The sequence below is a fragment of the Camarhynchus parvulus genome, chromosome 1, assembly GCF_901933205.1.
Source record: "Camarhynchus parvulus chromosome 1, STF_HiC, whole genome shotgun sequence".
Taxonomy (NCBI): domain Eukaryota; kingdom Metazoa; phylum Chordata; class Aves; order Passeriformes; family Thraupidae; genus Camarhynchus; species Camarhynchus parvulus.
The window spans coordinates 115156712-115171570 of record NC_044571.1 but is presented as its reverse complement, the minus strand read 5'-3'; the positions used below and the strand labels follow the sequence as shown (position 1 = coordinate 115171570).

Genomic DNA, 14859 nt, shown 5'->3' with positions numbered 1-14859 from the left:
ACAGGTGGGGTTCATTTTACCTTGAAGTTGATCGGATTGCAGCCAGATTGCTAATTTAAAATTAGATAATTAGATCCTGACTGTAAAAGTTGCATTTTCTGTTTCAGCGTCGGATTCTGGAGATATTGCAGAGTGCTGCCCATGTCACCAGAGCTGCCTATGAGCTGGTGCAGGATCACAGCCTGCTCACCTGGCTCCTGCACAGCTTGGAGAGAAGGTAACCAGAGAATGCAGGAGAAATGGGAACCATTGTCCTGTCCACAGGGGAGGGATGATGGGGCTGAGGGTGAAACAAGGGTGACAGACAGGGGGACAGGGGCACCGAGGGTGACAGGGGCACCAAAGGTGACAAGGGCACCAAGGGCTGTGCTGGCAGAACTTGCTGATCTCTCAGGTGTCCCTTGTGTTTTTGAGAACAGAACCAAGATGCTTTCAGGCTGTGGTAGGAGGGAGGATGGTGGTGGGGGGGCTTTGTGATTTGGAAATCACTTCCCTGAAAAACCAAAACAGCAAAATGGCAGCTGGTGCTGGTGTCTTTACCTTTTAAATTTCAAGCACCTTCAGTTCACCTCCTGTCACAGGACCTGCTGCACAGGAAGTAGCACAGGAATGGATTTGAGCTGTCTAGAACATTCCTCCTCCCCTTGCCTCTGCCTCACAGAAACATCTCTTCTGCATGCACAGAGTGCCCTGACAGGCTCAGGCAATGCACCAAAAGTGCACTGGAATATGGTCCCCTGTAGGTGATGGACCGGCTGGTGGTGAGGATCTGCCTTCCAAATGTAGTTTTCATTTTTTCTTATTTTGTTTTGTTTTGTTTTTCAGGTTTCTGGAGAACAAGGTGATACATAAAATTATTTCCTTAGTCCACACACTGTGGCTAACAAATTTAGGAGACAAGAGACAAAACAAGAATCAATCCCGGGAGAACAGGAAACTTCTTCCTATTCAGCTTGTAAATGAATTTCTGTGTGTTTTGGTCGCATTAATCAAACATATTCGGTGAGTGCTTTGTTTTGTTTTTTGTTTTAGTTGGTTTGCATTTCATCCTCTGCCCAGTTTGAATTTCATTAAGGCCAGGAGGATTTCTGTATCTCTGTTAGATGGATGGCTTTTTTCACCTTCAGTTTGTGTGTTGAGTATGAATTTGGATGAGGTTTCTTTGACAGGAGCATTTAGGTGTTTGAATACAGGGGGAGTAAGGTAAAATGTGATGCACAGTTGCTGTCGAGTCCTTTGTCCTTAACTCCTGGCCATTCTGACAGCAGGGATTAGGAGCTGTGCTGATGAATTAGCATGCATGGCACTTGTGTTCTCTTTTGCCAGGGCTAACACAGACCTGGCCAGGCTGACTGAGCTGTTTGGCACCCTGAGCTCTGTGCTGGAATACCGTGCTGGGGTTGTGGAGGCTTTCAGGGCCATGAGGCGATTCACGGTCAACGCCAGCGTCCTCTCCTCCAGGGAGCTGCTGCTGCTGCTGCACAAGTGGAGCCTTGTCAGCACAGACCTGCAGCTGCAGCAGGACCTGCAGGCCCTGGCCCAGAAGCACCAACACAAAGAATTGCTCAGTAAGTGCTGGAATGCCTCAAGGAACGTGTGTTTTGTTGTGGCTGTTGCAGAGCAGCAGTTCAAGTGAGGCAGACTTCTCTGAAGTAGTGCTAATGCCTTCTGTCAGACTGATGGACCTTGAGGGAGGGGGAAAGGACATGGAAAGGCATTTTTCAGATCTTCCTTGTGGTGATTTTGAACCTTGACACAATTTGGAAGCTTTGGAGAAACACAGTTTATGAAGGGAAAGAGCTTTAAAAGGAAACTTAGTGGCAAATCAGGCTTTGAAAAAGAGTATTCTTTAATGGAATCTTAAGAGAAAAAGCAGTGCCTGGAGGCTTTGTGCTCAATGGTGAGAATCATTCTGAGCATGGATGGGGATCTGAAAGCAATGTGTAAGTAAAAACAATAAATAAATAGAGCAAGAGAAAGGTAACAGTTGTTGTCTCTTGTTGTCACCAATTTTGAAGAAAGGAAAAAAAGCCAGGACTTGTGTGACTTCTCTTGTTCTCTCTGTGAACAAAAAGTGCAAAGAACTTGGGAGTGGGAGATCTTAAAACAATGCTGGTTTCCTGCAGCAGCAGCTGCTTTTGGTGCACATTAAAGCTTCTGTCGGTTTGTTTAAATGTTCTGTATCAGTTGAGAAAGTATCACGGGTTTAAGGGATTCTGTACAAGCTTTAGCTTTTCTACAGTTTTTCCACCCCTTGAAACTCCTCAGAAAGGCCTGAAGAGGGTTTTTGGAGTGATGCCTGTAACTTTCTGCATGTGTAGGTTGTGTTGCTCCAGGCTGGGCAATCCAGTTTGGATCCAGGGCTCCAGCCTGGAGTCCCTGGGAGCTCCTGGAGCCCCTTAGAAGAGCGCAGGCTCCATGAGGCTGCTGAACGAGGCTGGCACTTGCCATTGTAACGACTGAATCAACACAGGAGAGCACCTTGCACCGTCTTGTACCAGGAAAATCCTTTGGAGTGTCTGATGTTTGTTTTTTTGGTGGTGGTTATTTTCTTACAGAAAATATCAAGGACAAGAACAAACTTCAAGCCTCATCTCCTGTGTATCGGCACGCTCGGAAAAGGAGCGAGGTGGGAGAAGATGACGCTGCTGCAGACGTGGGAGTGTCCGAGCTGGAGAAATGCAGAGAGCATCTGAATTCCATCCTGGCCCATTGGGACCCTGGTTTGCCAGCACCACCCTGCGCACAGGGAGGGGACACCCTCATAGCCGGTGAGGCCGGGGGTGAGGCAGTGGCTGTCACCTGTGCCTCCATTCACGTTGTCACCAAGCTGCTGGTGAGGTCCCTGGCTGGGCAGAGCCCCCTCGGGAAGCAGGACGTGTCCCCAGTGCTGAGGTGGCTGCGGAGCCGTGTCCTGCCACACCCAGGGGCCGTGCAGGAGGTGCTCAGGGATGGGACACTGAGGAACGGCCTCTTCCAGCTCTACACCCGGCTCTGCCAGGCCAGCAGCTCCTCAGCCGGGCTCTGCAGGCAGCTCGGGGAGCTCAGCTCCATCATGCTCCAGCTCATGGAGCAGCAGGGCCTGCCCAGCCCCTTCCACGGCCTTGTGACATCTCTGTGCCCATCAGCAACGGTGGAAGAGGATGTGCACAAGACAGGCGAGTTTTGTTCTTATCACTCGTGTTAGGAGGCAGTGGTGGGAGAAACGAGGAGATTCCAGGGCTGTTTTAATCCATGGAATCAGCTCTCCCATATGCAGCCAGGCTCGTGGCTGCCCAGAGCAGAAGCTGTGTCTGGTGGGGTGGGGCAGGGATGGGCAGCACAGAGCGGGGTCACACTGGGAGGGTTTCCCACTCCCTCTAAGAAACTCCCCTTTAAAGGACCAAAATGGAACAAAAGGTGTGAAAGAAATGTAATTCCAAGAGGGAAAATAGTCTGAAAAAAACCCAACTCCACGTGGGCCTGGATGCTGATCCCTACTGCTGGTCAGTGAGAGCATCTGACAGGCCAGATTTCAAACTGCTTCATTGAACAGGAAACTGGTTTGTTCCTTCGAGAGAGTTGGGAGTGTGTCTTTGTGTCTTTGCATGGGCAGAGCCACTCCAGATTTTCCAGCTAGGAAAAGAGTCAGGGAACTGTTTTAAGACACAGTCCTGGAGGTACCGAGCAGCTTGGCTTGGTAATGCTGTGGGGAAATAGAAGAATGTCTGTTCTGATTTTTCTCTCCCCTTTCTTCCACAGCTGTTTCTGTGTTCCTGACTTCCATTTACATTGGGGACACGTGGCTGGGAGCACGGGAGCCGGATATGTTCCTCACCCATGCCAGACTGGTCTGCTCTAGTGCAGATTATGAATTACGGGGTGACCTGGACACTCAGAAACAAGGGGAAGAAACTCTTATGTCTCTTTGCAAAAAAATTTGGCTACATCAGGGCAATACTTCTGGGGACTGACATTCATCTTCAACGCTCTTCTGTGCCCCATCCCCATCACAGTGAGCCCTGCAAGCCTCCTGAGCTGTTCTCATCCAGACCCACCTTGTTTGGGTACAAAAATCAGTATTTTATTACTGTGTGCAAACTCAGAGGGAAGATTTTATTCAGCATCTCTCAGAGGGACCTTAAAGCTCCAGTTTCCCTTTTCTTGAACAGTTTGAGAGACAGTACTACTTATGTAATTTTTATTACAGGGATTTTTATCTTTCTGAAGAAGCAGGCAGACTGTTTGTGCAGGTGTGTGCCCTTAGTATCCATCCTCTCTCTAATACAGGACAGGAATAAAAGGCTGCAGAGCTCCCCACAATGGGGTGTGAGTGCGAAGAACGAGGAGACAGAGGCAGACTGGACTCGGGAATCAGGACGGTCTGCTTGGGTTTAAAAAGCTTGAATGGCTTTTAAAGACATTTATATCAGATGTGGTTTATTTTTATTACCCTTTTTAAAAATAAAATAAAATAAAATAAATAAAGCCCTGATCCATGGCTGCTGCTGCCACGTGTGACACAAACTCATCTTCCCTCTGCCCGGAACAGGTGAGAGATGGAACCAAACCGCAAAGGATTTTCTGCTCAGTGATTATCCATGAATTTTACTGGGAACTCTCAGGGAAATCTGATCCATTGTTCTTCAGTGTGGTGGTGAGGGCAGTTGTGTGTCCAGACCTGCAAACACGCAGTGCCACAGTGAGAACCTTTGAATTGTAAACCAGGATTTATTCAATTGAATCACAGTGTGTGCTGTGCCCAGATCCTTTGTACAAATAGTGTACAGGGAAAAACTAGAGCTGCACATTGCTTGTGATATGGATGGAAATTTGGGGGGGTTAAATAAATTTGAGATACAAATGAAGGAATTGCTTGTATGTGTAAATATTCTTATCCTAAAGAAGCCCTCAGCTCTGTCCCGAGAGTTGAGTTAAAATTACATTTCTTTACAAACCCGCAAGCCTTTTGGAGGCTGCAGTTTGTGTCACGTAGAATTCCGAGGGGCTGCAGTCAGGAAATCTGTGAGGCGAATCTAGCTGGGCTCAGCCGAACCGAGCTGAGCTCTGCCGAACGGCCGAACCGAGCCGAGTTCGGCCGATGCAGCTGCCTGCTGTGGTGCGCGCTAATTAGCGCGAGTGCGGTCACAGCCTAATGAGCTCCTGTCCCGCCCGCGCTCCCGGTCGTGTCCGTGCGATGGCCGGGCCGCCCGCGGGACGCGGCAGCAGGAAAGCCCCGAGCTGGGCGAGTTTAACGTGAGGCGGCGCCGCTTGCCCGCCCTCAGGGAGCCGCGCCGCACGAAGCGAGCGGCTCCGAGTTCAGCCGAACCGAGCCGAGCTCAGCCGAACGGAGCGAGCGGCTCCGAGTTCAGCCGAACAGAGCCGAGCTCAGCCGAACGGAGCGAGCGGCTCCGAGTTCAGCCGAACAGAGCCGAGCTCAGCCCAACCGAACCGTGTTTAGCCGAACCCAGCCGAGCTCGGCCGAACCTCCCCTAACCGAATTCGGCCGAAGCGAACCGAGCTCAGACGAACTGAAATTCTGCTGAATTTGTATTTCCCGATGTGTGAAGTGACAAGGACGCTGCTGTATTCCAACACACGAGCAAGAACAGCAGCAAAAGCTCCTCCTGAGGTTAATTTACCCCCGTGGAGCCGGCCAACATCACAAAAGGCAAAGACACTGAGAGTAAATAGGCAATATTATTTATTGTTTTCTTCCACCGCTCCTTGGTGGCTTTCTTTAAAAAACATTACTGACACCTTGAGCACGTCCCGCAGCATTCCCAAACTTCTAACGCTGGGATCGCACAGTGATTCCAACACATTCCGCTGGCAAGCGCTCGGTCCTTGCACCGGGATCTGCCCCGGGTGCTCTCGTGCCCGTTAATTAGCGCGAGCGCAGTCACTGCCTAATGAGCTCCTGCCCGAGCCCGCGCTGCCGTTCGTGGCCGTGCTGAAAGGAATGAAAAGGAGGCGTCTACAAACAAACTGGGGCTGCTGGTAGGCAAACCCAGACACTGAGAGATGAAAGAAGTAATGAACGGAACCGTAAATTCCAGAGGAATTCCACTAATTGACAGATACTGCTGCTCACCCAAGCTCGTGCTGAGTTCCTGGACTTGAAGAAAAAGAACACGGACACAAAGAAGAAGAAGATGCACGTCAGAAGGTGGTCTGTATTAGGCGACTTGGGGAAGTTTGTACCTCTCAAGTACCTCAGCCGATGGGGAAGACAGAGGGAAATGAGTCCGAGAAATGAGGGTAAAAAGGAGGCTGCGTCCTCCAGCAACTTGAGACACCCCATGGGAAATGCCCATGGCCTCTCCCTTTATTCAAATAAAGTTACAGGACTCCAGTGTCTCCTTTTGGACATAAACTTACGGTGTCTTGGATTAATTTTCCTGACAGTGCGACGGCCGGGCCGCCCGCGGGACGCGGCATCAGGAGAGCATCGAGGTTTGTGTGTTTAACCTGAGGCGGCGCCGCTTTCCCGCCCTCAGGGAGCCGACCTCAGCCGAATGGAGCGAGCGGCTCCGAGTTCAGCCGAAATGAACCGAGCTGCTCCGAACGGAGCCGAGCAACTCCGAGCTCAGCCGAACCGAGCCGAGCTCAGCCGAACGCAGCGAACGGCTCCGAGTTCAGCCGAACCGAGCCGAGCTCAGCCGAACGCAGCGAACGGCTCCGAGTTCAGCCGAACCGAGCCGAGCTCAGCCGAACCTAGACGAGCTCAGCCGAACAGCTATGCTGCCCGTGTATTCAAGACATCTTTGCCTCTTTGTTTGACAGAGGCAAGACAAAAAAAAAAAATTCTTACCAAAACAGGGTGTTTTCTTTTCTGTCTATCCAGCAGCCAAATACCACCAGCTAGCTATCCATATTTCAAAATCAGCTGGAGAACTGACCTCGGCCCAGCAGAATCGCAGACCTGAAGCTAAGATACACCTGAAAAAGCCTTTCATGCTGGAGGATAATACACATAACTGAGGCAAATATTAATGGTCTGCATCCCAGCAGAGTGATCATCAGCTGCCTTGGCAGGAAGATGGGTTTGGAATCTGTAGTCTCTTTTCTCTTATTTCTGTGGGATGGTGCAGTGCTGACAAAAGGGCCTGGGACGTGGATCCCTCCCTGCAGGGCTTGTACAGGCATCAGCCTTCCCGCTCTCCCAAACCCTCCCACCAAAACTGGCGCCACATCATCGGGAACTGCAGGGAAGTGTGTGCTGGATCATGGATTCCAGTCCAGGAGCTCTCCGTGTCTCAGGATTCAGCTGTGGCACAGGCCTCTGGGGAGACAGCTGGCAGTCTCTGCCTTGTTTCTGTGCAGATGTGCAGGTAAGAACCAGGACTCTGCTCTGGAGGGCGCTGAGCCCTTGCCAAGGGAGCTCACCCTTGGTGTTAGCCCCTGGGGGAGGAGAGGGATGTTGGGCACAGCCAAAATTGCAGCTACACTGCATCAAAGGAGGGGAGGGGGATTCTGCCCCTCTCCCCCACTCGGGGGAGACCCCACCTGCAGAGCTGCCCCAGCCCTGGGGTCCAGCACAAGAAATCTGTGGAGCTGTTGGAACAAGCCCAGAGGAGGCCCCGGAGCTGCTGCAGGGCTGGAGCCAGGCTGGGAGAGCTGGGGCTACTCACCTGGAGAGGAGAAGGCTCCAGGGAGAGCTCAGAGCCCTTGCAGGGCCTGAAGGGGCTCCAGGAGAGCTGCAGAGGGACTGGGGACAAGGCCTGCAGGGACAGGACACAGGGAATGGCTCCCAGTGCCAGAGGGCAGGGATGGGTGGGATCTTGGCAATGAGGAATTGTTCCCTGGCACAGGGTGCCCAGAGCAGCTGCCTCCTCTCAGCAGGACATGGGTGATCTGGGAGAGCACAGGGGGCCCGGTGTCCCTGGGCTGGCAGAGATGGATGAGCACAGAAGGGATGAAGGTGAAAGCTCTCCAGCCTTGGCCGCTGACGTGAGTGGGCGTTTGCTGCGTGGCTACATCGGGATTATCCCCAGGAAAGGGACGGGAGGTTCCTTACAGACACCGGGCCATTGGCATGCCAAGGGCAGGGCTGGGTGACACAGCAGAGGGGGTGGCAGGGCAGGGCGTGCAGGTTTACACTGGTGGCTTCTTCCCAGCACCACACTGGGCTTTGCTGCTGGAACTGGGGGGAGTGGAATTGAAGTGGGGCTGAGAAAACAAACAGAACTTGACCAAAAAGGGCGAGTTTTGTGTGTGACTGGGTTTAGTAGTTTCTTCAGTCCTAAAACTGTTTTCTCACTGTATGTTTCAAGCCTAGGAAAATGACAATATAGGATGGTTTCAAAGCCTAAACAAATCTCACTGAATGCTGTTTTGCATTAATGATTTCTGGGCACTCCAGAAAACATTTCTAGACTTGCCTTGTTTGCAGTGGCTCCTTTGATGGCCAAAATTGAATACATGAGGGATAAATATGTGTATTTTTGAGCCAAGTATTTTTTTGCTCAGTAACATGATGAAAAAGTGAAAAAAACTTTAAAAATCAATACTTTGTTTAAGTCTTGCAAACACTCTGAGATTTTCATGTACACAGACTTCTCCTGCCACTTTTTTAGGAAGAGTAAATTTTTGCTAACATGCCTCTGTTACCCTGCAATTTAATGTCCCTTTCCTCGTCTGTTGTGTTGTTAGTCTGCCTCCTGCTTTGTGGTTTATTTGGGTAAACTGCCTTTTTGTAAATTGTTTTTGTTACCTTTTGTGAGCATGCCAGAGGCCCTAGGGTGCCAATAAATGGGAATATTAGTGCTCCTTCTGACTGCTGTTTCCCTCTGCTTGCTTGTGACCTGATCCTGAATCTCTGCCCAGCCTGCTGAGCTGAATTTTCCTGATCAGAAAAGGAAGAGCAGTGGGCAAATGCCTTAGCAGGAGCAGTGGGTCAAGAGACCCTGCAGCCAAATACTGACAGGAAAAGCTTCATCTCTGTGCAGTTATGAACGTTCTGTGGCACGGCTGCATCACTCGAGGCAGTGAGTGTTTCCCACAGGTTATTTTTCACACTGGTATCCACTTGCTTTATCTCTGACTGTTCTTGCTTTATCTCTGGTTGTACTCACTTGGCTGGCGTTGCTCCAGAGCAGGACATGCACAGCAGAACAAGGAAAAGGAACGTCACGAAGGCGGCCAGGCCGACCCAGAAGGCGATGACGATGGAGTCTGTGGGCACAGCAGAGGGGTTCTGTCATTTGGCACAGCAGAAATAAAACACAGCAAGGTGATTTACCCTCCCTACTACAGGTATGTCATCTGACTCATTTCTCCTTTCAGAGAGAGAGGTCAAAGTGCCAATTTGTTAAAGGTCTTGGGAGCCTCCAGCAGTGGGGATGAGGGAGGGAAAAGCCTCTGCAGTGTTCCGGTGCCCAGACCTGTGCAGATAACTGAACGTGGCTCCTGTTACACAACCACAGGGCAGGAAGCCTGAGCGGTCACTGCCTAATCCTGCAGGCTCTTTAGGGAGAGGCCCTCAGGGAGGGAATCCCAGCCCTGGAAGCGTTTTACACCAGGAGAAATAGCAAGGGGGGTTTGTTGCACAGGGCCTGTGCCCCTGCCAGCACATCAGGGCAGTGGAAGGGAAGGTGCCCCTTGCCCTGCAGCCTCCGTGGAGGAGTGCAAGGTGCTGCCTGCTCTGCCAGGAGCACACAGTTTATCTGAGGAACAGACTGCCCGTGCCCAAGTGTGCCCACAGTGGCAGGGTGAGTTGGCTGGGGGAGCAGAGGGAGCAGAGGGAGCTGCTCTCTCAGGCAGGCTCCAGTGCTGTGCCAGCTGGATTGCCTGAGCCTTGGCCTCACTGAGAATCTGCTCCCATCCCCACTGTGGCACCTTTGGCCACTGCTCCACAAACGCTCCCTCCTGGGGCTGCTTCCTGGTGCCCTTGGGAAGTCTGAGTGTCCTGCCCTGGATTCACAGCAGACGAGGTGGAAAAAGAAGGGTCACTGGCTCCAGGGGCAAATATTGACAGAGATGAAATAAATCTTCCCTCTGAAAGTACAGAAAACATTGTGTTCTCTGAAACAGGTCCGGTATGTTGGATTGAGCGTTTCTTTGTGAAAAAGTTCAGGATGTGTTGGCATCAAAGCCACAAAGAGATTAAGGGAATTTGTCCAGCTCCTTTTAAACTCAAAACTAGAGCTGGCCCAGCTCTGCCCTTATCAGAAACCTGAGTTTGGACTGGGCTGCTGAGAAATATCAGTGGGCAGGGGCAGCCTATTTTATTCTTCCCTTGCCCAGGGACATTTTGAGAAGCCCAAAGCTTTGAAGTGTTCCACACCACTGGGACAGAAATTAAGAGTTTGGATTTATAGAATTCCCTGTCAGAGCTATTTTGGCTTTATCTTTTAAAAACAGTTTTAATAGATTTCATGGAATTCACTGAAGCTAAATAAATTGGCTCCAGGGCTCCGGTGGAGCTTGAACCAAAATTTCCTGGGTTTAAATTCTGCACTTAGTTGGGTTTTGTTTATTTGTTTGCTTGCTTTTGTTTGGTCTTCTTGGTTTGTTTGGTGGCTTTTTTTTGTTTGTTTGTTTGGTTTGGTTTTTAACTGGAATAATGTATTTTCATATTTTCCCAATCTATAAAAAGCTTTCCTACTGCTAAATTTTACCATCACCTTTTGTGCATGTGTGTGCGCATGCTTTTAAATAACCAATTAGATCATGGGCCAATTAAGATTTTTCATTATTTTCGTACAAAATCGGAGAGATGCAGAACACTACAAATAGAAAGCACGACCACGGCTTTTTATCTGGGTTTAGATTCATTTTTATGAGACAAATTCAGTCTCAACAAGTTTCAGGGACCAGCCACGTAACAGAGGAAAAGAAGTGCAGAGATTCAGGTCTCTGTTTCACATTAAAAGAATTTAAAAACCCCCTAGGAGGCAAAACTGAGAGCACATAAAGCCAATAATCCCAGCAGCAGCTTCTCTAGGTATAGGAATGTAAATATTGTGCAAGGACAGACAAAGTATATTCATTGCTTGACCGGTACTTTGACTCCAAGCAGTGAAAGATCCCAAGCAGCTGCGGAATTGTTTCCCTTGGTGTTTTCATTAGAACTTGTAAGCCACTGTTCTCCCACTGGGATTTTCTGGAGGAGGAAGGATAATAGTAGCAAGAGGATGCACTCTCTATTCCTCCACAAAACTGTCAACAAATTTAAATGTAATTTAACAGAGAGCGAGCATCTTGTCTCAGAAGCACAGTTTCTACAGATTTCAAGAGGCAGCTGAGGAAAAATGCCCTGTGAATTGCCAGGGAGGGAAGTGCTGTAACACAAGTGCCACCTCTGCTGTGCACCAGGTGATCCAAGTGGTAGGAAAATGTTATGAAGCAGACATCAGGGGAAAAGTTTATTCCTGGTTTTTGGGTTTTGCTACGCCAGCCACGTGCCAGAGACTTACATCTCGCTCAGCTCAGCAGTTTGGGGTTTCCCTGGTGGAATCTGGGGCTAATCATCTGCCTTAACTTCAAAATCAAGAGAATGAGATGAGCTGCTCCTGGTCCCAGCAGCACCAAATGTTGCTCTGCAGTATTAGAGAGCAAGATTTTCTGTATGGAGGGATGTGGATATTCACACCACTTTCTTTAAGGTGTGGTGCTCTAAGTTTGGAGGCAATAAACCCTTGGCTGACCTGAATGCACAGAAAAGCTTTTCTAGAGGAAGTTTCTGCTCCTTTTCCCTACTGCTGTCCGAGCAAGCGAAGGACAAGCAGCTCCTACCACAGAATTCAACCTTCACCACCAGAAAGGCAGCTTCTTGCATTGTTAGTGAGAGAGAATGAAGATATTCTGAAAGGCCATCACATTTTCCTGGGATATATAATAATTTCACTGTAATAACCTTGGGAAAAACAATTTTAGTCTCTGAATCTGCATCTGAACAGTTTCAGCCATCCTCAGGGATGGGAGGGAAGCTCAAAGAATATGTTTGCAGCTTATTGTTCCTGGCTAGTGGAAACGTACATTTCCTTTACTAAAAGTCTGAATGCTTACCAGTTGCAATGTCAGCCTCGTCCCAGGATGAAAACACAGAGTTTTTATGAAAACCTCTGCTCCTTCAGTGAACTTTGGTGGCAGTAGCACACAGGTAACTAGCATCCCCACACTACAGATTCCCAAGTAATCACATTTCCCCTCAGCAAATGACCCCCAAAAGACCACCTGTCCTTGTAAGCAAGAATTAGTGTCAGCAGTCTTACAGCTTCAGATACTGTAAGATAAAGCCCAGAGTGTTTGTTAGTAATTATCCAGCCTAAAGGCAAACACCCATTCACACAAACCAGGCACTGGCATGGACTCTACTGCAAGGAAACAAAACCAGGTCAGTGAGACAAGCGACATTTCCCCTGTGCTACATTAGCACCTACCACTCCACAATACTTACATTTATTAACCTTCAGCTTGCTTCCATCTACTGGAATTGGATCTATGTAATCCCAGTAATATTCGTAAGACCAGAAGTACTCGGAGGAGTTTGTGCTGTTGGCCATGTCAGTGGTGCCTTTTCAGCCAGCCCAGAACTCCGACCCAGTGCTTTGCCTCACTGTGCTGCATTGCCCTCAGAAAGGGAATTGCACAACCCGTGCCTGTGCCAATCGCTCGGGGTCCCGCGGCTCAAGGACTCCTGGGGACTGGAAACATCCGTGAGACAGTAACTCGTGTTATTATTCCTCAGGATGTTTTAAACTGAGGCGGGCGCCCTGTAACCGAGGGACAGTGTGGACAAGTGCCAGCTGGATCACAGGCAGGCCCTTCCCTCAGAGCAGTGCTCTGTCCTGGGAGCTCCTGACACGGCCGGTCTGGAAAACGTTCCCGAATGTGTCTGACGGGAAGGGCTGGCTCTGCAGGGGCCACACCAGGCGTGGCCGAGGGCCTGTCCAGCCTGGAGGGGGCTGAGGTCAGAGCTCACCGGGGCTGCGGCTCCTCCTGAGGGGCAGCTCCGGGCTCTGCTCCCCGTGACCAGGGACAGCACCCAGGAACGTCTGCAGCTGGGTCTAGAGGGGTTTAGGCTGGATTTCAGGGAAAGGTTCATCCCCAGAGGGTGCTGGTCACTGCCCAGGCTCCTCAGGGAATGGGCACGGCCCCACAGAGCTCCAGGAGTGTTTGGAGAGCTCTCCAGGGATACTCAGGGTGGGGTTGTTGGGGTGTCTGGGCAGGAACAGGGACGGGACTGGATGGTCCCTGTGGGGCCCTTCCAGCTCGGGAAGTTCTCTGACTTAGCAGTGACTTGATAAAACGCTTCATGGACTGGAATGCCCACATCCTTTGCTTTGCTCGCACGACCTTACGAGGTCTAAACGCGCACGGGCGGCGCTGAGGCGGCTCCGGGAGCAGTTCCGGGGCAGCCTCGCTGCTGCGGCGGCTCCGGGAGCGGTTCCGGGGCCGGCCCTGGGAACGGTTCCGGGGCCATGTCCGGTGTCGCTGCCGCTTCCTCGGCGGGCGATTCGAAGGCGATGTTGGGGGCCGGCGCCTCGGCGGGCGGGCAGGACCCGCTGTCGCTGTGCCCGGCGCTGGAGCAGTCGCTGTCGCTGCTGGAGCCGGGCGCCGGCCGGGCGGAGCGGGAGCGGGCGGACGAGGCGCCCATGCCCATGGTGTTCCTGTGTGCCGGCTGCCGGCGGCCCGTGGGCGACACGTCCAGCTGGGTGTCCAACGACGAGGAGAGCGGCTGCATCCTGCTGCGCAGTGAGTGCCGGCCCCCCGCCCCGCGCCTCCCCTCACGGCCGCCATGCCTCCCTCCTTCCCTCCTTCTCTCCTTCCCTCCTTCCCTCCTGCTGCAGGTGTGGCCGCCAGCGTCGCCGTGGACCCGGAGCGGAAGATCTCCAACCTGCCCGGCGAGTGCGGATGGTGAGGGCCGGCCGTGGCTGGGCACAGCCACGGGGAGGTCGGGGGTTCCCGGGGACAGGCCCGGTGGAGGGCCCGCGGTGCTGGTGTGCCCCTGGAACACTTATTTGTGTGGTGTGTACTTTGTGGCCTGAGGCAGAGGGATTTCTCACAAGGACATGTAGTGGTGGACAAGGGGAATGGCCTTAGGATGAAGGAAGGTTTAGATTAAGTATCAGGAAGAGGTTTTTCCCTGGGAGGGTGCTGAGGCCCTGGCACAGCTGTGGCTGCCCCTGGATCCCTGGCAGTGCCCAAGGCCAGGCTTGGAGCAGCTGGGACAGTGGGAGGTGTCCTTGCCATGGCAGGGATGGCACTGGATGAGCTTTAAGGTCCCTTCCACAGTTTAGTGATTCTGATCTTTAGTGAATCTGATCTTTAGTGATTTTGATCTGGTCTTGCTGAGGTCAGTCAGCCTGAGGAGCTGCTGCAAATTCAGGCTGAAAGATGAGTGTTCGTAATTTACACTGTGTAAAGCAAGACTGAATGCTTAAAAAAATTACAATGAATTGTTATTTTTTTTTTTAAGGAAAGGGATGGGGTGAGGTGCTTCCTTTTATTTTTTTCTGAATCAATGTTATTTCTTACTTACAGCTTAGTAGAAACCTTATTCTGCTCTGGCTGCTCAAAGACACTCGGCAGCATCTACAGGTGCACCTCGAGGAGCCTCGACTACAAGAGAGATTTGTTCTGTTTCACTATTGACTCCGTTGAAAGGTAAGTACAGAATGGTCGTGTGCCAGCTCCACTTCACTCACCAGGATTGCACTGAGGGCTCTCCTGTTGTATCTCTGGGAAGTCTAGAGGTGGCTTTTTCTGCTGCTCTGCCCCAGAGTGGTTTTCTGTATCGCTGCTGTTGGCATCACAGTGCTCAGTTGTGAGGAACATCACGGTGTAAGGCAACTCCTAGAAAAATAAACAAACCCAAAGCAGCCAGGTCTGCCTTTGTATGAGAAATTGCATTCCTGCCGAGAAAATACCACC

At 51.1% G+C, this 14859-nt stretch overlaps 2 protein-coding genes across 3 annotated transcripts in view; both read left to right on the top strand.

Moving 5' to 3' along the window:
* URB1 (URB1 ribosome biogenesis homolog) overlaps positions 1-5001 on the top strand; it is a 39172-nt gene extending 34171 nt beyond the window's left edge. Inside the window, exons 35-39 of one of the 2 annotated variants that reach the window (XM_030951778.1) lie at positions 108-217; positions 826-1002; positions 1327-1568; positions 2559-3158; positions 3742-5001. In XM_030951778.1, coding sequence (XP_030807638.1) covers positions 108-217; positions 826-1002; positions 1327-1568; positions 2559-3158; positions 3742-3953 — 1341 coding nt within the window. In that variant the 3' untranslated portion in view covers positions 3954-5001. The remainder of the gene's footprint in view (positions 1-107; positions 218-825; positions 1003-1326; positions 1569-2558; positions 3159-3741) is intronic. The other variant, XR_004060866.1, reaches the window with a different exon arrangement.
* A 7425-nt stretch (positions 5002-12426) lies between these two features.
* Positions 12427-14631, top strand: MIS18A (MIS18 kinetochore protein A). Its single transcript, XM_030948247.1, has 3 exons — positions 12427-13680; positions 13776-13842; positions 14470-14631. Exons 1-3 carry the CDS (start codon positions 13407-13409, stop codon positions 14594-14596), a joined length of 468 nt encoding a protein of 155 aa, XP_030804107.1. The 5' UTR covers positions 12427-13406; the 3' UTR covers positions 14597-14631.
* The last annotated feature ends 228 nt before the right edge of the window (positions 14632-14859 follow it).